The sequence below is a fragment of the Dendropsophus ebraccatus genome, chromosome 14 (genome assembly GCF_027789765.1).
Source record: "Dendropsophus ebraccatus isolate aDenEbr1 chromosome 14, aDenEbr1.pat, whole genome shotgun sequence".
NCBI classification, from domain to species: Eukaryota; Metazoa; Chordata; class Amphibia; order Anura; family Hylidae; genus Dendropsophus; species Dendropsophus ebraccatus.
Window position 1 is genome coordinate 32,531,211 of NC_091467.1, and position 24,588 is coordinate 32,555,798.

The following is a 24,588-nucleotide window of genomic DNA, read 5'->3' on the forward strand; positions in this document are numbered from 1 at the left end:
CTACACCAGTTTGATAAATCTCCCCCTAGTTTTTTTTTTAGTACTTGTCAGTCAGTAAATATAAAAACCACTACAATGCTTCTTTTTGTAGCTGTGGCATTTTTGTCAGGCAGTTTATGATGTGTTTTTTCCATAGACCTTAATTGTTTTTTTGCAGGTTAAAAAAATATGCCTTAATAGGGGTTTCATTTTTTTTTATGTTTTTCTTGTTTGTTTGTTTTTTCTTTTTTTCATTTAAATTCAAATGAGCCCAGGAGAAATTATTGAATGCTTTGATATAAAAATCACTTCATCTGTAATTGAGAAAAATGCACACAAAAAATACAATTTCAAAAAACACCAGAAGAAAAAATCCCATGTAAGGCTACATTCTCATGTTCCAAAGTTTTGTACGTAACTGCGGATTTGCAAATTTAAGACCCATTGATTTTAGTTGGGCTTTTTACACTGTCTGTATATTTATGGATCCACAATCTGCAAAAGCTTGAAGTCTATGGGAACATCTGTAATTTTTGCAGAAGAAATGTCTGTAACATCTGCAAAGCCGAAAAAAAGAAAACTCATTGAGTATCATACCCTTACAGATCAATGGGGAGACTATGAGCTCAATTTAGCATCATACTGTATACTTGGGGCAGATTTAATATTGATAATGCACCAGGGCCATAGCTAGGATCCATTGGGCCCGCCCCATTGCAAAAAAAAACTTCACGTCCCCCCCCATACACAACACAAAGCACAGAACTGAACTCCTTATATACTGCAGTGCGTAAGTAAGCGACTCTCTTACATGCTTAAAAAGGGTTAAAAAGCACAAGACAAGGAGATATCTGCTTCACTACTCTTACTCTGCACTGATAACCCCCGACCTCTGCAAGAGCTCTGGAGAACAGAGGTTATCAGAGCAGTGAAGTAGAGATCTCCTTGTCTTGTGTTTTTTTAAATCCTTTTGTGTTGTAGCATTTAAGAGCACACTGGGTCACTTACAAACTGTAGTACATAAGTGGTTAAGCAGAAGGACACAGTATGACGCTTATCTTTCCTGTGCGTTCCCTGACCCCATAGCAGCTGCTTGCCCTGCCTCTATGGTAGCTATGGCTATGTACCAGAATTCTGCTACAATATGCACTGAAAAACCAGTCTCACATGTTGAGATTTTTTTTTTTAGATGCAGTTATACTTTGCAACTTATAGCACAGTCTTGCCAATGGGTGGCACAGAAGGCGAAAAAATGCACTGAAAAATGAACCAAATTTATAATCAGTGGTGTGACAATAGGATAAACGTGGCGCATTCAATATAAGCATAAAATACAAGCTTGGAAGTAGACTGAAAAAAGCAAAAATAGAAACTGATCAATCTTTTCCTGTCCTGTAACAATGACCCTCCTTTAAATGATTGCAACCTTATTTCCTCATCTACTGCACTGCAAACTATACACACTGTATACGCCTCTAAAAGACATATATTTTACAATTAGATACAGCATTGTGCAAGTTAAAGGGAATCATTCACCCCGTGGCCCCCGGCAGAAACTGACATACAGTGACATAAAGGTCAATATACTTACCACATCGCTCCCGGTCCCGTCCCGGATCCCGTTGTTGACACAGAGAAATCGCCGATTCTTGTTCTCCCGCCCATTATGGTAATGAGCTGAGATGAGTCCAACGTCCATAGGAAACGACGGACGAGTCCAACTTATTCATGAGGTCCTCTTCTCGTCGCCGCCCATCCACGCCTCCTGGAACTTGATTGACGTCTTTAATCTTCAGTCCTCTGACGAATTCCCGCGCAGGCGCCGCTGCGATGGTCTCGTCACCTCTTCTGCGCCTGCGCGGTAAACAGGATACGTGTTCGAGCCAATCGGCGCACGCGCAGTAAACAGTGAAGCTGCGGAGCGGCTTCAATTGTGAACTGCGCATGCGCCGAAAATGACTGTCACGGCGCCTGCGCGGGATCCGGCGAGAAGAAAGAAGACGAGGAGGAAGAGGACCTGGCGTCAATCAAGTGTCGGAGGCGGGGAGAAGGCTGGACTTCGGACCCAGCGGCGCTCATTACCATAATGGGCGCGAGAAGAAGAATCGTCGATTTCTCCGTGTCAACAACGGGATCCGGGACGGGACCGGGAGCGATGTGGTAAGTATACTGACCTTTATGTCACTGTATGTCAGTTTCTGCCGGGGGCCACGGGGTGAATGGTTCCCTTTAACAACCTGATGCAAAATACTCCTTATGGAAAACTTGTATAGCTGCAGTTGCATATATTGTCCATCAGGTGGCAGCATAGCATTACACTATTAATAAAGAGGCATTGCCTTACAGTAAAGAGTCTTTAAATGCTTGAAAAACCTGAGCAACTTTTTTCACAGAATGCAGTTTATCATTGTTTTAAATCTATTCATCTACAAAGCAATGAACCGGAGCTGGGTTTAAGAGGCGGCAGATCAGTCATCACAGTATTAGTGACCATAGGGCGATAAGCTCGCTAAGTCTCAGTTCACACTAGTGACATGTAAACAATGGTTCTTAACACAGATCTAAGCTGATGCCAGCGTTCAGCTAAAGATGTCCTCCACAGTTCAATGCTATACGCTAAGCTTGCAAAACATGGCAATTGGCCGTTGTGTTAAAGCAAGGTTGAACTGCAACACTGAGAAAAATGGTCATCTGTAGTCTATGTAAATACAGTAGTCAGATAAATCCCCCCATATCTAGTTATTTGCTCATTCTTTAACTTCCACCTCAGTGGTTGTTCCACCTTAATTAGGCAAAGTGTTGAAACTCTAGTTACATAGAAAACCACCTTAAGTTCTAAATTTATCAAAACTGATCAGGGATAAGACACAGCTTTTTCCAGGTATTGATGATTCCTATGGATGGAGAAGGAACAAGTCCTGTCCTATTTGGGGAGGGGTCTGTAAGGTTGGCATTCCTGAGATACCTGTAGGATTTCTGCAAAAAAAAAAAAAGAAAATTTAATCTTCTGATCGTGTTGGAGCAAATAATTGTCTCTCAGTGCTCAGAGCCGGGATGTGTCAGCTGGACAAGGCCTCTGACCGATGGACACGATCCCGTCTGTCAGGGACAGTTCCAGCAAAGCCTAGGAGCCCCTTGTGTATCATGATGTCAGGAGGAGTGCTGCGGAGCACATAGTGGTGTCACTTGCTCCAAAGCGGCAGAGGCATGTATGAGGCTTCACAGCAGTGGCTCTTGTCCTGTCTTGGAATAGTCCATATTCAGTGACTTGGATCACTTAGGGTCCCCACGATATGTTATGTTGGTGAAGGTTGAAGTAGCGCCTTTGTACAGCGGGTTGTGTGCCTGAAACAAGAAAGGTGTGTCAACCAACCACTTTTATGTTCCTATTCCTGGGTTTAACCCCGTAAGGTCAAAGCCAATTTTCGTTTTTGCACTTTTGCTTTTTCCACTTTATGTTTAAAAGTCCATAGCGCTTGGATTTTTTCACCAAGAGACCCTTATTTTTTGCAAAACCAATTGTACTTTGCAATGACCGGCATTATTTTTCCATAAAATATGCTGCGAAACCGGAAAAAAATCATTTGCGCTGTCAAATTGAAAAACAAAAGGAATTTGTTTGGATTTCGGGGAGTTTTGCATTTACGCCGTTCACCCTGGGGTAAAACTGACTTGTTATGCATGTTCCTCAAGTTGTTACGATTACAACGATATGTAACATGTATAACTTTTATATTATCTGATGGCTTGTAAAAAATTCAAACCATTGTTAACAAATATATGTTCCTTTAAATCGCTCCATTCCCAGGCTTTTAATGCTTTTATGCTTTGGTCTATGGAGCTAAGTGAGGTAAAAATTTTTGCGCCATGATCTTTACTTTCATTCAGTATCTTGTTTGCGCATATTCGACTTTTTGATCACTTTTTATTAAATTTTTTCTGGATTTGATGCGACCAAAAATGCGCAATTTTGCACTTTGGAATTTTTTCGCGATTGCGCTGTTTACCGTGCGAGATCAGGAATGTGATTAATTAATAATTTGGGCGATTACGCACGCGGCGATACCAAACATTTATTTATTTGTTTATTTATTTATTTATTTAGATTTATTAAATGGGAAAAGGGGGGGTTATTTGGACTTTTATTAGGGGAGGGGATTTTTTTTATTAATAAAAACACTTTTACTTTTTTTTTTTTTTTTTTTTTACATTAACTAGAAGTGCTTGTATATACACAGCAAAGATCCATTTGATCGGTGATACATTGCACTGGCCTGATGCAGGCCATTGCAATGTATTGCCGAGCCAGGATCAGCGTCATTGCGACGGCGCGGCGCGGGTCCCGTTGAGGCACTCCCCGACTGCAGATCACAGCCGGGAGCAGCTCCGTTCAGAGCGGGGTCATGGATCGCTAAGGGGTTAAAGTGTACCTGCCGTTTAAATTTTTCTGCAGAAATCAATAGTACAGGTGATTTTAAGAAACTTTGTCATTTGGTTTATAAGCCAAAAAATGCATTTTTATCATGAGAAAGCAGTTTGAACCTCTCTCCCCTGTCTTCATTGTTCTCTATGGAGAGGGGAGGGGTGGAGGAAGATGAGGCACCAGAATAGGATAATAAAGAGTTAATTTACAGCTACATCACTGGGCTATCTCCTCTGAGGTCAGCACTGAACTCTCTGACCTCTGAATACCGGCTTTCACAAAGCTCCCGCTGTGTAATCCTTTGTTCTCTGCTCTCTGCTGCCAACTAATCTCCCTCTTTCCCTCTCCCCTCTCCATAGGGAACCCAGTATTATTTTTATTACAGCTAATAATCCTATATAGGAAACATCATGGCAACCATGAATAATAAAGAAAAACAGAACTTCAATACTGAACATCATGGTAACAAGATAACGTTCTTAAGAAACTGACAAAAATGCCCGATAAATGGTTCCAAAGAAGAATCATAATGAAATTATAAAGGTGACGTCTCATTAATAGCAGGAAGTCTGTACACCCCAGGACTATGCCCTGACCTTATGTGTTACCCACTTCTGGAAGTTCATCTCTGATCAGAAAATATTATAAGTATCATTCCGATTCTTACCGTGTCCCACTTGGCCTTCGACCTCTCCTCTTCAAATTTGGCAAATTCACGCCGGTCATGGATGGTAATGAGCAACTTCCAAATAAGCAGCGCCACCAGTCCCACAAGCAAAATGGCTCCCATGACCGACATTAGGACCACAAGGATGTCAGGACCCTGAGGACATTCTGTGGGTAGTAAAAGAGATGTTACTCATGGAGAAGCAGTGAAGGGATGCAAGACATTAAAATCTATGATCAAACTGCCATAGTAAATATTTGTAGTGGCAGTGCGGTTGTTTCCCCACTTATTTCTCTGATCCCTCGACTGATAAAAACTTTTGACATGTCTCCCTGACATGTCAAAAGTTTGGTTTCATGGTACACTTTAATCATTATTCTAAAACTTTACCTATTACATACATGCATTATTGTGTCTTTTATTTGTTTGTTATTGCCACTCTATATTTGGTATCCTGAACAATTTTAGTTTTATTGGATGAGTTATAGGCTGACATTAGCCCTCTAATGTAAACAGAAGGGCAGTCCTTCAGCCATGGTTCCTTAAAGGTTTCCTCCAATGTGGGTTTTTCCTCTACTGTGTGCTGGAGGATGACTTTGTAAGTTGAGAATTTGGCATGTTCCGAGGAATTTGCATAGCTTTGACATGTGGTTTTAAGTTATATGCTCCTTATATTTTGTTAAGTGAGCAAATAGTGGACTAATTTTAAGTACGTTAAAATTCATGGTGGTGAACAGGGTAAGCTTTGGAAGTGGCCAGCACAATATTGGAGTACAGGAGCAAGGATCTTTTGTAGGTCCAGTGATATCTTTATGTTGCACTTAATGCGCCCCCTTTGACACAGCAGCTTGTTTATATGGAGATCTTCAGCTCATTACATTCCAGTGATCTTCATAGTGAAGGGGCATGTAGGCTTCGGTATTGATAAGGAAGGGTTGGACCTCTAACGGTCTGGCTATTAATGTTACTGCCTCTTAATAAAATCCCATCCACTCCTCTAAGCTGCAGCTTGCTTATCACCACCAAGTAGCTGATTCCTAGTAGTTAGGGAGGGAAAACCAGGAATTTTGTCCGTAGTTGTCTAAGGGCCCTTTTACACAGAAAGATTATCTGAGAGATTATCTGCCAAAGATTTGAAGCCAAAGCCAGGACTGGATTTGAAAAGAGAAGAAATCTCAGGCTTTCCTTTATGAACTGATCTCTGTTTATAGTCTGTTCCTGGTTTTGGCTTCAAATCTTTGTCAGATAATCTGTCAACATGGTAAGGGCCCTTACCATGTTACTGCTTAATAGAGTTAATTTGTACCAGCTGTCGAAGAGTTAAGATCTCAGCTTCTGGACTTTTTGCTGAGGTAATACATAGCAGATCTTACAAAGGGGCTGGAAAAATTCCTGTAAGGTTTATGTTTTTTTCACACGACTCCCTCCCGGCATCTGGGACATGTCACAGAATGCGGCAATGGGTGGGAATTTTTATTAATATCCAGATTAATTTCTAGGCAGAAAATCCTTTCTAACGTCACCAAAATTACCTACAAGCTGAATGTTCATCATCACTGGCACTCTGTGTTCTCTGGCAGCAGTTCACATGTAACTTGGGATATGGACCATTATAAACTCTGATGAAATCCCTTCTTATCTTCAAAGAATGCGGTCCAGATTATGTTTCCCGTTACACTACAATTTGCAGTACAAAATAATTCTGGGGCATCTTATTTCAGAACTCTGCATTGTTCCATTCTTCTGTTTAGTTCTCCTGGGAATGCAAGGCAGTGGGTCTTGTGCCGACTCTAGATGTTATTTAGATGGAGTTAAAGATTTTGTTTTAAAAGGGATCAGACTGGCTAAGAAAAAAATGTATACTCTTCTGCCTTATCCATTTCTGCTGCCATTGATGATGCCGGGTCCCTGCTGATCATCACTTCCTGGTCTTTACCTTGACACAAGGAATGCCCAATCAATAGGGTCACTGTAGTCGGTAGCAATTGGCTGAGCAGGCATTTTCTATGTGTCAAGGCATGGATCCAGGTGCTGTCGGAATGACAGTGGGGGATCAGGAAGGTGAGTATCCTTAATTTTTTTTTGCCAGCCTGGTGATCCATTGATGGAGAACCCATTCAAAGGGGTTGTACTAGATATAAATGACTGCTTTTCTTCTAGAAACAGTGCCATCCTTGTCCATCAGCTGTGTCTGGTATTGCAGTTGAGCTTCAATAACTTTAGTGAGGCTGAACTGCCACACCAAACTAAGCCTATGGACAGGTGGAGTGCTTATGTCTTGCACCCTCTTTAAGGGCTCAACAATGCTGCCTTATGTTGCCCTCTTACTCTTACCCTGTGTGGGTATCATATAATAGTGACTGGGATGGTTGTGGTAGGCATGGCATCAATGTCACCTTGGGGACTGTGCAAGATCCCTATGACATGAATAAGCCAGACTCCTGGATGCTTTTACCAACAAACTACAATGTACAATGTATCAAAGCGATGTGCATTTTTCTTACAGCAGCTGTCCGCTATCACAAGCCTGTGATAGCCGTCCAAAGCCTGACCATAATAAACATTATGTTACTTTGTTAAAGTTGCAAGAAAGCAAGTCCAGGCCATGATTCCTTCCAGCTGTCCGTCAGTGTATTACATGACAAGGGGTTTTCCAAAGGTGGACAACCCCTTTAAAAAAAGGACGTTTAAGTACTTGACATTGTTTTGCAGTTTTCTACAGTGGTCAAGGTCAAGTATGGCATGCAATGATGGAGGTATCTGAAGAAATCTACTTATCTGTCACATACATACCTGCTTCATTTATGACGTAAAGTACAGACTTCCCACTGGAGTCCTCATGGTACTGGAACCTGACCACACAGTCATTCTCGTCCTTATAGGTGCAGTTCACGGCATCCTTCCCATTGTCAACTGAAGAGGAAACATGAAAGCAGAAGAGATATTAGCTGGACTTTAACCTGTATTATTGGGTCACTGGGTCACATTCTTTCTAAGGTAGGAACCCAGGTCATCCCTTGAGTTGTTCTTTATGAAGTGAGACATACATCTGACAGGAGGCATTACAGACTAGTTCTAAAAGAACTTAAAGGGGAGAGTTAAAAAAAAAATTAAACTGAGTCACTCTTGGTCTTTGCATGTAATTGCAGAACATCCCAGTAAAGTGAACTGTACCCACAATCTGGACCCCCCCCCCCCCCCCAAAACCGTTTGTATCGTCAGATAGCTGCTTTTAATCCAAGATCTGTCCTGGGGTCCGTTCGGCAGGTTATGTAGTTATTGTCCAAAAAAACTGCTTTTAAACTTGCAGCCCTGTGTGTCAAATTGGTGTGGCCTAGAGTGTCTATGCCCTAGGCCTGCACCACCTCTCCATCTCTCCTCCCCGCCCTCTTCACCATTAGGAATGCCCGAGGCAGGATCTCGCCTATTCATCACTGCACAGGTGCCTTAACCATCCAATACGTGCAGTGTTCAGTTAAGTGATGATGGGGAAAAATCCTTCCAGGGGCATCCCTAATCATGAGGAGGGACGGAGAGGCGGTGCAAGCCTAGGGCGCAGGTACTCTAGGCTATGCCAATTTGACTCAGGGCCGCAAGTTTTAAAGTTGTTTTTTAGGACAATAACTGCATCACCTCCCGAACGGACCCCAGGATTAAAAGCAGCTATCTGACAGTACACACGGTTTTGGGAAGGCAGATTGTGGGTTCAAAGTCAGTTTAAGAACTTGACCTCAGGCGGGAACACCACTGACCAGAAAAAGGTCTTATCTGTTCTGCTCCCTGACACTCACTTCCTTACTCTGCTCGTTTCGGAAGTATATCTTCCACAGGGAGCAGGCACCAGTTGCAATCATTGTGTTACAGTGACATCAGGCAGCTATTAGACATCACTTCTGGGTGTGGTGAAGGACGTGAGCACCAGGGAACAGAGCAGGAACAACCTTTTCTGCAACCCAGACAACCAAGTTCTTCAAGAGTTCCTAGATAGATCCTAATCCTGCCTAGATCAAAATGCTTCATCCTTTTCTACCTCAACTTTATCACATATACATCAGATGGTTGACCAGTTCAGCCAATATACGTCTAATGAGTATGGAGACCTTTAGACTGTAGAGTCTAGGTTTACACTGTCTAAATATTGGACAGTTTAGTTAATCTAAATTATTCATGATATCCCTCTCAGAACCTGTTAAAAGAAAAGTAAAAAAAATAAATTCTATGATTTATTATAGATGAAAGCTTCATCTTAAGGTCATCATAGTCAAGACGTCAATTCTTTTCCCCTTAAAACGTTAACACGTGCATTACTTACCTAGCTCTGACACAGATACAATCTCGTCCCGACAAATTCTCTTGCATAAATTTTCTTCCTCGAACCAGGGACCGCGCTCAAACTTCTTGCATTCCACGCAACCCCTGAGTATATGATATAGAATAAAAATCATCTCTGGCACAACCCCTGTGGATTAGTAACGTTAAATTATCCCTAACCGTAAACTTACTGCAGGCAGCCACAATCTTATATTATAGCTGTTTGAATATATAAAATATTATAAAAAATATATGATGAAACTCATTAGCAGAGAGCCGAGAATAGAAAAGCTTAAGTATTGAATAGAAGTTCAGTGACTGTAAGCAGGATAAGTGCCACGAACACTACCAGTCTTTTTTTTTTATCCAGAAGGAGCTTGTATGTGATTTATATGTATACTCCGGTATGAATTTACAGAGGTGATAGGGAGTAGAATGATACTGCAGGGAGTAGTTATGTAAACGGCATACCAAAAGGTGCATAGGATAACACTCACTTCTTAAAGGTACAGGCATCCGGACAAGTTGGGCATTTTTCACAGGTGTCTCCATATGAACCAGGCTGGGTGCAGTCACACTTCCCGCAGACACACTGCCCCCTTCCACTGCACAGGAGTCCACTGCTGGACATACACATGTCTGTGCGGGTGGTACAGTTACAGTAGTCTCCCGTCCAGTCAGAGTCACAGATGCAATCCCCACAGTTACACTGTCCATGTCCTGCAAGGTAGAAAAGAAGACACATAAGCTTGTATAGGACATGAATCTATGGGAAGTCAGGCTGTCTGTACAAAACAGGAAAACAGAGTGAGACATGGTAGATTAAAATAAGAATTACTCCAACAAGTAAGGTGCTCTTTTTGGGGGTAATTTTTTTTACTTGTTTAAATAGATTGTATGCATGTTGTAAGTATCAAATTAAATGGTAATGGGGTTATTCAGGATTAGAAAAAAGACAGCTAATTTCTTGCAAAAATAGCACCACCCCTGTTCTCAGGTCGTGTTGTGCTATTACATTTCAGCTCCATTCTTGTCAATGGAACCAAGCTGCAAAACCCTAACCCAAACTAAGGACAGGAGTGGTGCTGTTTCTGAAAAAAAAAAAAATAGGCATGTTTTTCTAAGCCCAGACAACTCTTTTAAGTGGAAAACCTAGAGAATTACTTAAAGCGAATGTACCATTAGTACATTCGCTTTAAGTTTTGCACATGGATAGAACAGCGCCAACGCCGTTATGTGATTTGATGCATTATTTCTTAGTGAAAAGTGAAGAAATCCTGAGAGGACTAGAAAGTGAGAGGCTATCAATCACTAAGTGGGTGGAGTAAACATGACTCCTACTGTCTCTCCTCTGAGTTCAGTCAGGGTCTCCTAACTTTTTACTCCAAAAATTACTCTAAATAATAAAACGCCATATATCATAGTACTGATTTTATTCCTCTGCGATATATAAAAAAGTATAAATTACCATACAGGATCATTTAAAATAGCAACTCCACACCTAGTCTCCATTAATACACATGTAGGACTGCGACAATTTCTGATTCCCCCACCAACACTATTTAAATATCGGACTTTTGGAGAGGAGGGAGGTGATGTTATCAATTTGTGTGTGTTTGCCTCTTTTGATGAGAATTTTTGCAGACACAACTCCTCCAGCCAAACCTAACTTCCCACCCTGTGTACAGTATAAAATGGGATCACGGAAGTCATAGTAGTGTACATATTTCATCACTTTAGTTTACCAGGGTAAAAAAGTAAGAATCCTGGGGAATAGAGATGTTTGGCCAGGGCGCCATGATTTGTACTGTGAACTTTGTCGCATGATGTTAAAATTGAATTTTGGCAATGAAAGGAGATACGTAATGTTTATAAAAGAGCAATATCAGTGGCTTAGTCTGCCCACTTATCCCACACAGTCTGCCTACTATATCCTGTTATGCAACCAAAATTGCACTCCGGTCTACTCTCTCACCATGTAACTTTGGAGGCTACAATGCAGGACTGTTCAGAAATAGTTACTAAAATGTTAATAATAAAGATAATAATGGTGTGAACTTTACTCCAAATGTTATTAGGTGGTTTGGGCTGCTCCGCCATCTATAAACATTGCTCTCTGTATGCTATGTTTCTATGATAGGTGACTGGTTATATAGAGGCTTCTCTCATTTTAACAGTCTAAACAGATATGTGACCTAAAGGGGTACTTCAGAAAAAAATGATTTCAAATCAACTGGTGCCAGAAAGTGCCAGAGAACTGTAATTTACTTGAAAAAAATCTCAAGTCTTCAAGTACTTATCAGCTGCTGTACGTCCTGCAGGAAGTGGTGTATTATTTCCAGTCCGGAGAGCAGGAGAGGTTTTCTATGGGGATTTGCGTCCACTATGGACAGTTCCTATTATGGACAGAGGTGGCAGCAAAGAGCACTGTGTCAGACTGAAAAGAATACACCACTTTTTGCAGGACATACAGCTGATAAGTACTGGAAGACTGGAATTTTTTTTTTAACAAAAGTAAATTACAAATTTCTGGTACTTTTCGACACCAATTGATTTGATTTGAAAGAAAAAAAAATTGCTGCAGGACCCAATGCTAAATTTATAGTGGGCCTCACAATCTTGGCCTCCGTAGGCATTGAGTGCAACTTCCACCTCTGCCCCTCTATAACTATGTCCCCAAATCTATGAACAACAACTTGAAAGTGACATGCACTCAAAAATCAAAGTATGGCCGTCCTGAGGACTCTTTGTGTTCTATCACTGTCAGCAGTCTATTCTTCCTGTTCTTTCCCAGCAAGCCCCATTGGGACAGAAATCGGGACAATCCGGAAACATTATTCATTGCTATTTAGAAAAAAAATAGTAAATGAGCCATGGACAAATTCCCTCTGCCATTGTTTGAGAAGATTTTGACATACAACCAGATAACAAAGACAATACCAATGGATACCGGTGGTGCCTGATAGACACTGCGGACTTATAATGGGCTCCAACCAAAGCATTCTGTATGGCAGGGCCGTATTAACAGCTGCTGCTGCCCTAGGCGCTAAACTTGATACACCCCATCTCCACTCACCAATTAGCACCATGATTTTCTAGTTTCTGTACTGATATCTGATCATTCTTAGGCCGCGTTCCCACATTTACTGTACATCACCACATGCAGCCGAAGCCAGACCATCATGGGGTAACCAATGGGCGTATAGCCAATAATCTGGTAACAGCACATGACTACTGAGTTAGGGCTCGTTCCCACTGAGCAAAAGCAGCTGAATTTCTGCGCTGAATCAGCGCTGAAATTTCAGCCGTTAAAATAGGTGCAGAGCTAATTTCCATTGTGTTGAATGGAAATTCTGCTCTGCAGTTCACACAGTGGAATTTCCGCACTGAACTAATCCGCTTTCCGCCAGAAGAATGAACATGTTCATTCTTCCGCTAGCGGAAGCCTATACAAATCAATGGGGCTCTGATTTTCTGTTTCAGCGCGGATTCAGCGCGGATTCAGCGCGGAATACAAGCGTAATACAAGCGGAAATTACTCGCTGAATCAGCGCGGAAATGGGGAAAAGGGGGGGGGAGGAGGATTCTAGTATATGTTCTGGTATAGTCTAGTTTACTCGCCAAATACTCGCTGAATTTCAGCGCTGAATGCATGCGGATTCAGCGCGGATTCCTCGAGTATTCCGCGCTGAATTTGTCAAGAGCTGATTACGAGCTGAACACTTTCCTAGCAGAATACGCAGGGATTCTGCTTGCATTCTGCTTATATTCTGCTCGGAATTCAGCGTCAGTTGATTTCAGGCGGAAATATTTCCTTGCGTAATCCGCTCCTTTTGCTCTGTGTGAACGTAGCCTAAGAAATGGGAGCGCGGTTTTGGCCATATGTATTTCTCTACGTGGAGGAACATTGTTTGAATCTCATTTTCCATGCGTTTTAACGGCTTAAAACATAAAAAAAATTCACATTGAATCAATGATTAGAGCAGTCTACATATTGTCCAAAGGAATTCTCACCACAGGATTGGTAGATTGGTAGGTAATAGCTCCAGGCGTCACATATACCACCGCCACACCAGACCTGACCAATACAGCCATACTGTGACTGGATAAGACCGCCATAACAGACCTGACCAATACCAAAATACTGTGAATGGATAATACCGCCAGACCTGACCAATACCACTATACTGTGACTGGATAACACCGCCATACCAGACCTGACCAATACCACCATACTGTGACTGGATAACACCGCCATAACAGACCTGACCAATACCACCATACTGTGACTGTATAACACCGCCATACCAGACCTGACCAATACCGCCACACTGTGACTGGATAACAACGACATACCAGACCTGACTAATACCGCCGTACTGTGACTGGATAATTCTGCCACACCAGACCTGACCAATACCACCATACTGTGACAGGATAACACTGCCACACCAGACCTGACCAATACCACCATACTGTGACAGGATAACACTGCCATACCAGACCTGACCAATACCACCATACTGTGACTAGATAATACCGCCACTCCAGACCTGAACAATACCACCATACTGTGACTGGATAACACCGCCATACCAGACCTGACCAATACCACCATAACCCCATACCCCCCCCCCCCCCCTTCCCTCTCAAAAATACACCAGAGTTACTGTCAAGTCTGAACAGGAGGTGGGAGACTAAAAAGATAAAAACAAAAAAAAAGTTATTTTCTTCCCTTTGCTCCAAGGTGCCTTTGGCCCTCGAGCTGTTGCAAAACTACAATTCTCATCATACCTGGACAACCAAATGGGAATTGTAGTTTTGCAACAGTTGGAGGGCAGAAGGTTCCCCATCTGTGCCTTAATGTATCAGTATAAAGGGCATTGAATGCAGCCTTATTATATGTCAGAACCTGCAGCAGAGCCTGTGGGACTGTAGAAGCATCAGTTTATTCAGAGGTGATGATAAGGAAGAGTGGGGGATGTTACTTGCCCAATTGAACAAGGTCAATCTGGTCATTCTCGTAAAACAACACCTCTCCCTCGGTTTTGCTTTGTAACCTTTTCCTATGAGGAAATTCCATTGCAGAAGTGCTTTTCCCGTTATTTCGAAAATACCACGAGCCAAGGAGGTGCCAACAATGTAACACGAGCCAACAATTTGCAGCATTGCTAAATACAGATTGTGATGAATTAGGTCACAGCTTAGGATCTGTGGATTTGTACCGAAATGGGTAAAATCTGCTGCAAAATTCTGCAACAAACAGAGGACACTATGGATATGTGAAGCTGCATCTACAGTCTACTGCACATGTCCAAAATTGCAGCTCACAGGGAACTTCTTTTTTTTTTTTAAAGGGGTACTCCGGAGACTAAAGAAAACAAATGCATGCTGAAACATTGCCTTAATAAAGTTATACAGTGGTACCTTGGTTTAAGAGTAACTTGGTTTAAGAGCGTTTTAGTTTAAGAGCTGACAGTTTTTTTAAATTGTGACTTGGTTTAAGAGCATTGCTTTGGTTTAAGAGCTCCCTGTACTGGGTGGGAGGGGAGTGGGGGAGGGGCATGGTCTGCATAGCGGGGTCTACAGCACTGTACTCTGACGCAGGAAGTCTCCCTCACCTTCCAAATCATAGCAGATCCACTTCAGGCTGGGGCTTACATCAGGGGACAGGACTGTGGAGGTTATCTCTCTGTAGCTGTAACCCCTCTCTCCCCGGACAGAGAGTGCTGCATGTATGTGCCCACATCTGCCCTGCTCATTCCTTCCTGTTTCCTGCAGTCTGTCAGTCCTTGTGTTTCCCATCCTCTCTATTACTGTACAGTAGCCTATAATATCACATATTCTGCTGTTTCTGAATGTTTGATTCATCTGTTTTACATGTTATTCAGAATAATAAATAATTATTTTTGGGGGTGTGGAACCAATTGTCTGCATTTCTAAGATTTCTTATGGGAAAATTTGCTTTGGTTTAAGAGTTGATTTGGATTACAAGCGCGGACCCAGAACGAATTATGCTTGTAATCCAAGGCACCACTGTATTACTTTGTTATATAACTTTAATAAACTAAGTGTATAGTTTTGTATTTACATATATACTTCTGGTGACTGGCAGCAGTAAGGGGTGATGCAGGCCCCTGTGCTGACACCAATGTTTGTGTCAGGAACTGCAGGGCTGTCAAACCCTCCTCTTCTCTGATCAAGTGCTGACAAACAGCACTAGTGATACAGGGCAAAGTCCCGTTCTCCCTGTATAATCTTATAAACAGTCCCAGGGGGGAAGCTGCCTGTTGCTAGAGCACAGTGTGGCAGCCTCTGCACAGCTAGGGCCACTAACAGAGTGGTTATATACAGTACACATGAGGGGGACAGGACTCTGCTCTGTATGGCACTGTGTGTTTGTGCTTGATCAGAGCAGGGTCTGGGAACTGCAGGGCTGACACAAACATTGGTGGCAGCAGAGGGGACCCTGTGGCCCCCTTACTGCCGCCAGTCACTGGAAGTTCAGTAATTGAGAAAAAACTATTTTAATAAAGTTATATTACAAAGTAATATAAAGTTATTAAAGCTTTGTATTAGCAAGAAAAAGTAGCTTTTGAGTCTTAATTTTATATAGTGCTTCCTGAAGCCCATAGCGACATCTTCCCCATGACAACACTTCATGCCCACGTTGCTGTGGAACAGCTTACCAATATGAGTTGTATTGATGCAAATCTCCATCTTCATAACTGTTATGATGTGGTTATGGGTTTTCATGTAAGTCCCTATGATTATGCTTAACTTCCAACCAGAAAGTGTTGTCATAGGAAAATAGGCACATGAGCTCTAGTAGAGATTTTTTCCAGTGTTTCTGGTTTACCATATACTTTAGATAGTCATTCAACCATCAGCTATTCTTCATCACCTGCTCCCACCGGTATTGGCTTGTTCACTTATATTAAAGAAGTTCTCCACCTTAGACAATTGCTGCTTGACAATAGGTAGATCAGAAATATACCTACTGGCACCCCAGCTGTAATCTGTGGAGAAACCTGTCGGTAGGTGCTCATCTTTACAGCAGTGCCACCATAGAAGAAATGAAGTATCGCACGGACATGTTAGGTCCCTCTCTATAAACACTGTCCACTTTGACCAAGAAATCAGAAGATGAGCATCATGTACAGGTGACAATTCTCTGCAGCACCTGTGCCCACCCCCCAGGAGCCTAAGGACATATGGAACATTAGTTGACTAAATGTTGGTGTCATTTACCAGCCCCCCACCCCTACCCCTATCAGGTAAGATTTTGCAGTAGTGCTTCATGTGGCTATAAAAAAAAAATGGTTCCTTGTGTTAAATGCTGCTAAATTATGGGGTGAAAGGTCTCTTTTTAAAGGGCCAATGTCTGCAATATTATGTATCGCTATCACCACCCATGCAAGTCTTTGCAAGCTCGGAATTCTTCAAATAGCTAGGAGATATGAGTGATAGGCTGCCGACACACCTAGCTGAGCAATCGCTGATACTATCCTGCACTACCAGCCTACTGACTGTGCTCTACTGCTTATTATATACCATATATTATACTAACACTGGGTGGTATGTCCAACCCCCTTCACATAGTCGCATCCATACCGTGATGCAAAATGCCATATAAATGCTGTCATATGAATATAAAACATTTGCCACACGCTACAATATTATTTTTAAAGACACATTTCCTGTAATGGTTTACACAAATTTCTTTGGAAAACCACAATGTAGAAACGGTGACCACAGCTCTTAGCCTTGGTAGGTCCTGCAAATTGAGAGGCTGAATAATATCATATTTTAGATAATAATGCCCTAAATATCCTTGAAGCTGGCATCCAGTTTAGTAAGGAAGTCTGTCGTTGAGATGGAACTGACGTGACTGCTAAGCGGCCTGTGTTAAGTGAGGAACTTCTTTTTCCTGTGACACATAACACTTGCCTGCAGCCCCCCCCCCCCCCCCCCATGCAGATCTGTACAGATACCATAGGATGGATTTCATTCTAAGTCTACATTCACACATCAGTATATTTTCAAGGATGAAAATCTGGATCTTCTATTTTTCTTCTGCAATCTGCAAAAAATCTTCCGTTTTGCATCCGTGTTGTGTTCCGTATTTGAATCCGTTTTTTGCAGATCCGCAATGAAAGGTATAATGAAAAAAAAAAGAGGGGATAGCAAAAATGATGTCATTAGCTGTCCCAACCCTCCAAAAAAGTTCACATGGTCTTCTGGCGGCCATTTTACAGTCATTTCTATCCTGTTTACTGAGAAAAGCTTGGTGATGGCACAAAAAAAAGGATCTGTGATGCGGATGGTTTTGCGGATTACAATGTACACTCTGCAAATTTTGCACTCTCTATAGACTTCTATTGAGGTGTCCGTTCCGTAAGTACAGACTGTATTACAACATGTCCTTTTTTTTTTTTTTTCTCGTCACCGAGATCCGCAAATTTACTGGATGTATGAATAGATTGATTGAAATGAATGGGTTGTAACAGATTCAGAAATACAGATACATGAAATATACTGACGTGTTTATGTAGCTTAAGGGTCCTATTAGACAAAGCAATTTTTCTTCTTCTCCAAATAACGACCTGAAATCATTCACCACAATACAGGGAACCATAGCCAATAGTTATGATCGTAATTACGATCGTTCGTGTACTCTCGTATTCGAACGATCTTAATATCGAACAAACGATGTGTACATACACCGAAAGGTTTGCGAACGATTCGCAAACAATTAACAATGATTTTATGGTCAGCTGAAAAGATGCAATTAATGAATTGCCAACAAATTTTTGTTAGCTGTTTGATCGTTGCCTGCATAAACACGGATTATCGCTTAAATACAAACAATATAACGATCTTTCACGTAATAATCTTTCCATGTAATTGGACCATATGAAGGGAAATTAAGGTGGGGGATTGATGAGCGTTATGCAAAAAAAATAAAAAATACCAAAAATTTCAAACCTCGTATTATATTATATAACATGGATTCTGAAATCAGTCCTCACAGAATCTTAGACACCTTAGTGGTCAGGAGGGGGCGATATCGAGTTTTGGTATCTGTTCCTATGATTTCTATGTACTGTATGCTTCAAAGTCAATACTGACGAATGTTGATCTGATTTATTTTATAGGATACATGCCATTACAGTCTTTATGTGGCTCATAAAGTGTACCTGTGACTTTAAAAAATGGCAGACTGAGAGAATGCACTCTCTTATCCCGGCTGGTTTTAAACACTTAGACCTGGGCCAATCAAAAACTTTGTAATATCTCTATGACATGTCAGAAGTTTTTTTTAAAGTCGCAGTACCTGGTGAGTGGACAGCTGTCGCTCCCCTATACCCATGACTGCTCAGCTCTGCCAGGCTTGGTTGTTTTTGGAATAGAGAGCGGGCAGAGATAAGCGGCTACCAGACACATCTTATCTCCCCAAGAACCAAAGGATTGGGCGGGAACATTAATTATATGGTGCCACTGAAATGCAGAGGTTCAGCTAATTTTTATAGCCAGATCAATATAGTTGAGATACAACTATGTACAGATCAGCCCTTTACTGACCACAGAGTCAATGTTAAGAAATTTATAGTCTAACAAGTAGATATACCAGTAGATAAGTGCATATTCTATATCCTTCTGGCCCCTTGTAACGGGAGGTTCATTACCTTATAATGTTCCCCCTAGATGAATATACACTGTGCCCTATCTCCTACCCCAGGCACCTTCCTTCTTCTCTCCCTCCTATCCGTATGTGGGGCTGTTTATCTTCTCTGCTTTTTTCTACTCTTTATGTAATTACTGTGAATATTCTATTTAAAGTTCTGTCTGTGCAGTGAGAAATGTTGCCATGGTGTAGACCAACTTGTAAGAAATATGAATGGCTTGATGTGCCTGATATAATTTCTTCTCTCTACGGCTGTGGAATAGAAAGGGGGAGCATCACTTATTTAGCGGATATCCTGTTTATATTGTACAGCCCCTCTTGAGCTTATGGGTCTCCCAGCAAGAATATGGTTATGGGGGTCCGGTGTGCAGGAAGGGGTGAATATAATCAGCGGCTATTGCCCGTAGCATTATATATCTGGATTAACCATGGTGCCTTCAAGCAGCACTTGGGGGGGGGGGGGGGGCTTAATTAAAGGGGTACTCTGTAAAAAAAAAATCAGATCTGTTGTCAGAAAGTTATGTGGATTTGTAATTTAAAGATTCGAATTTGTCTTCCCATACTTATCAGCTGCTGTATGTCCTGCAGGAAGTGGTGTATTCTTTCCAGTCTTACACAGTGCTCTCTGCTGCCACCTCTGTCCATGAAAAGGAACTGTCCCGGGCAATTGCAAATCCCCTTAGAAAACCTGCTATGTCCCTATTGCACAGGAGACGCTGAGGAGGAAGACATGTCTCTACCTTCCTCTGTGCTGTTCTGGTGCAGTTAGTAGTTTGCTAAACAGTCCGGTAAGACCATTAGGTGCATCGGGGCACCCGTTAGGAGCACTGCCTGGCCGCATAGCGCCAATCTGCCCTCCAGCTGGCCTGCCCCTCTCTAATTATATCAATGGAGCTGGCTGGCCAGATTGGTGCTATGGTGTGGGCAGTGCTCCTAACAAGTGCCCCTAACGGTCTTACTGGACCATGGAGCAAACTACTAACTGCACTGGAACGGTGCAGAGGAGGAAGGTAAGAGACATACCTTCCTCCTCAGCGTCTCCTGTGCAATAGGGACATATCCGCAGGTTAGACTCATCTAACTTGCTGATAGTTCTCCTTTAAAGGCAACCTGTTATGATTTTCATGCTGCCTGAACCACAAGCCATCAGAATGGTTCCTGGTGACTTATGCCTGCCCCTCAGGTCTTGATTGATTTATCTCTGTCTATACCCAGACAGGGAGAGATCTATCATTCATGGCTGGAGGGGGCAGGATAAGCAGCCGGGGACTGTTCAATGATTTGTGGTTCAGGCAGCATTAAAGCAATGAGAAGTTTCCTTCAATTACTCAAAAGGACACTCAAGGACAGCAGAAGGTCTCATAAGCAATGACTTAATAGAAGATGATGACTTGTCATGAAGGCATCCCCTTATCTATAGATCAGTGTCTTAGTGGCTTGGGGATTTATGGCTGTATGTACATAGACAGGAATCCTTTTTGTTTGTGACTTTCCCTATTGGGCAGGTATTTCCTCTTAGATGACTCTCTTCTTCCCATCCAGTTATTCATAACTCCTCAGACGACTCATCCACTTCCTGACTATGTCACTTATACACAGGGATCGGGTGCACGGGATTTGCTGCGGTCAGCACTTAGTCTGTCATCTACGTTTCTGTTGACAATTGCAGATTACATGTTGTAATACGGGAAGGTGAGCAGAGAATCCGCACCCTGCAGCCATAAACACCATCACAACATTGTATTACAATCACGTAGGTGGTAACAGTAATGGTGAATCAGAGGCAGACTCACCGGAGCGGGTGATAAGGGTTAGAACAAATCCTAGGGCCCAGACAATGATTATGAGGTTTACTAATATTCACAGACTCATAGAGCCGGGTTACACAATATCACTACGTCAGTACGTTTCCGACCTATGTCTGTAAAAAAAAGGGTCACCACTCCCATCTCAGCCTGGTATACAGCCCAGGTCTTGTATTTGTAAAGGGTTGTTCCATTTCCTCCAGAAGAGGATTGCTGGCCAAAGGAAAGATTTATATACTTGGAATAATACAGTGAGCCAGCAAAGGTCCACTTATTGTAGGTTATCGTAGTCCACTTAAAGGGGATGTTGAAGGTCCTTATATAACATTCTACAATTTTCTAATATACTCTGCGGTACCGTTCATTGCCATTTTTAGGATCTTTGTTTGCTGTCAGTGAATAAGAACACTCTTTTATTGTATTCTCAACAAACCTGTACATAGATAGTCCTTATTTAAGCTAAGAAATGGATACACATCCGGTGTAGACAATGCTCTGTGAACTCTACAGCCTGATACATTGTAACGTTGTAAGCTGTTCCCATTCTAAGCTGAGCAGTATATTGTATTGTATCCAATGTAGACAATGCTCCTGGAGTATAGACATTGTTATAATCTGTCTGCTAATGTATGTTGCTGCAGAACCTAATACAATTGTATCCACTTCTCAGAGCAGGATCAGGGATATACAAGGTTATCGACTTTGAATCCAAACAAAAGTCTTCTCGTTTACTGACAGCAAATAAAGATCTTAGAAGTGTTGAGGCAGTGAAATATAAACCATATTGGAAAGTTGAAGAACTTTTTGTTCATACACTTACTGAACTACATTAAGGTGGGTCTCACATCACGTTTCTGCCCTGCGTGTCATGTGTACGTCAGCTGTCAAAATGCAATGCCATCGTATGCGTGCATGTATAGGCAAAGGTCCTATTGACTTCAATGGTTAAAATGCAGTCAATGAGTGACTCTGTCCAGGTCTTTTCACGCAATTGTATGTGTATGTGTATTTTCACGCATGATGTGCTGTGCTTTTCAGTTTGAGTAAATACATGTTGACCATGTTTGGCCTATTGAAGTCAATGCAAGTGCATGCACATAGACGGTGACATTGCATTTTGATGACTGGCTGACATACATGTGGCACATGGGCAGAATTGTGATGTGAACGAGACCTAAGATTAACACACTTTTAAAGGGGTTATCCAGCGCTAAAAAAAACATGGCCACTTTCTTCCAGAGACAGCCCCACTCTTGTCTCCAGCTTGGGCGGGGTTTTGCTGCTCAGTTTCATTGTAGTGAATGGAGCTTAATTGCAAACCGCACCTGAACTGGAGACAAGAGTCGTGTTGTCTCTAAAAGAAAGTGGCCATGTTTTTGTAGCACTGGATAACCCCTTTAAGGCATAGTCTCATGTCTATGAGGACATCCCAGTATCTGTGGTTTGTACAGGGATCATACATTTTCCTCCATAGTATTAAATGGTTATGTTAGCAGGAGGGTCAGGTGGGATTGTTTGGCTAACCACTATATTAGTTTTTAGTTTTTCAGTAGAGATGGCGCAGTAAGAGGGTGACAGCACCAGACTCCTCTAGCAGTGACTTATCTCTTGCAGTAGCTGTTCTGCAATGTCCTCCTGATATCTATCATTACAGGGGAGTTAGGAGACCACAATAAACATTAGACAATTCTGTCAAATTCTTCTTCCAGTGTGTAGATCAGTGTTAAATCCTTTGGCTCTCCAGTGGTTTCAAAATTACAACTCCCATCATGATAGGAGTTGTAGTTTTGCAGCAGCTGGAGAACACTACTTCTGTAGACAGTTACTGTGAGTAAATCTATATTTCCTACCTGAGCACATCTCTCCCTTGAACCGTAGGCAGGAGAAGTCATCGCATTCACAGTATTTCCCCCACACTTTTCCAAAGTCGTTGTTGTGGCAAACACACTGACCACATACGCACTCCCCTCTCCGGGAGCAGATGCTGCCCTTCTCGCTTTGGGTACAGCGGTCTTGTTGGGTGGGATGATATTCTTCCTCTGAACACTCACAATGGGGTCCCAGCCATCCAGGGTGACACAGGCAGATTCCACAGCTCAGGGTCCCGTTGCCTTTGTTACAGGAGTCACTGTTCTCTTCATCATTCTTCTGACAATCGCAGTCACATTGGAAGTGGACGGTCACAGTAAGAGTGTCCTTAAACCCAACAGGTTTTATGGTGAACGTCTTCACCTTCTCCTCAGGACAGCCCCGAACTTTGGCTTCAATGGAGAAACTCACCTATTGGACAGACATCAACATAAGTACAATGGGGGCACCAGCTATAATCACAAGGACTTGTCATACAGTACCAAATATTTAGGTCTCCACCTGTTAACTGGTATATCTGCTATATACTGTATTTGCTAAAACTTCTCCACTTTGAAAATTGAGATATTTCTACATAACATGTTGTTTTTGGTTTGAGGATTAAAGTGAATCTCCTTCTTCCCCCACCCCTACCTGCTTGGCTTCCAGGACTGAGCCCTGTATATCAATCAGTTAAAGGGGTTGTCCAGCGAAAATCTTTTTTTTTTTTCAAATCAACTGGTTTCCGAAAATTTATATATATATATATATATATATATATATATATATATATATATATTTATTTGTAATTTACTTCTATTTAAAATTTTAAGTCTTCCTGTACTTATCAGCTGTTGTTTGTCCTGCAGGAAATGCTGTTTTCGTTTCAGTCTGACACAGTGCTCTCTGCTTATATCTCTGGAACTGTTCAGAGCAGCAGCAAATTCCCATACAACACCTCTCCTGCTCTGGACAGTTTCTGTCTTGGCCAGAGATGGCCACAGAGCACTGTGTCAGACTGAAAAGAAAACATTTCCTGCTGGACATACAGCAGCTGATAAGTATGGGGAGACTTGCGATTTTTAAATAGCGGTAAATGACATATCTATATAACTTTCTGAAACCAGTTGATTTGAAAGAAAAAGATTTCTGCTGGATAGCCCCTTCAAGATAGAGAGGTGGGGGAGAGAGGATGCATGCATGCTGCAGTCATCTCCTCTCCTCCTTGACACAGGAGCTTTAAACGTGCTATAGTTCTGACAGATTCCCTACTATAAGAGCATGTTCAAGTGTTGTGGACTTGTTGGAGATTTGTTGCAGATTTTTCCAGTTACCATCAATAGGAAAATCAAAATCCACAGCACATGTACATACCGTAAGATCAGATTTGATCAAATCCATAGCTATGTTGAGCACTTGCAATCATATCCCTACCCCTGGGGGCGACACAAACCACTATTTACACATAAGAGGACAGTAGCAGTGTAAATGAGTGCTCAGTGACGTCATACCAATAGTAATATAGTATGTTGTGCATAGCTATCGCACTATACAGATTGTAATCAGACCTCATATGTAAACCTTATCCTGCATGATGTATTTACATATATACATGGTTGGCCATTCATTTGTATGGTCAGCATGTAATACTGCAAGTATATGTCCTTATTAAACCTTCCCCTGCTTGCATAGGAATAGATGAGAGGATGGCATGGTGGTGAGCACTGCCCTGCCTGTGCATGTGGCCATATCATTTCCTCCGCACACTAAAAGGAGACATACTGTCAGGTCAGCTGTGGTCATAAAGAAACTGGCCCCATGGCGCGTCTGTGGTATAAAAACTAGATCTGTAATGTGTAACTAATCT

General features: G+C 42.0%; 1 protein-coding gene across 1 annotated transcript in view; it reads right to left on the minus strand.

Annotated features, from left to right (window-relative positions):
• Positions 1–2,319: 2,319 nt before the first annotated feature.
• The window catches only part of ITGB3 (integrin subunit beta 3), a 42,807-nt gene continuing 20,538 nt past the window's right edge, over positions 2,320–24,588 (minus strand). Inside the window, exons 10-15 of the mRNA XM_069951992.1 lie at positions 22,724–23,153; positions 9,878–10,100; positions 9,382–9,485; positions 7,863–7,982; positions 5,070–5,236; positions 2,320–3,324 (exon numbers count right to left, since the gene is read on the minus strand). Of these exons, the coding sequence (XP_069808093.1) occupies positions 3,253–3,324; positions 5,070–5,236; positions 7,863–7,982; positions 9,382–9,485; positions 9,878–10,100; positions 22,724–23,153 (1,116 nt within the window). The 3' untranslated portion in view covers positions 2,320–3,252. The remainder of the gene's footprint in view (positions 3,325–5,069; positions 5,237–7,862; positions 7,983–9,381; positions 9,486–9,877; positions 10,101–22,723; positions 23,154–24,588) is intronic.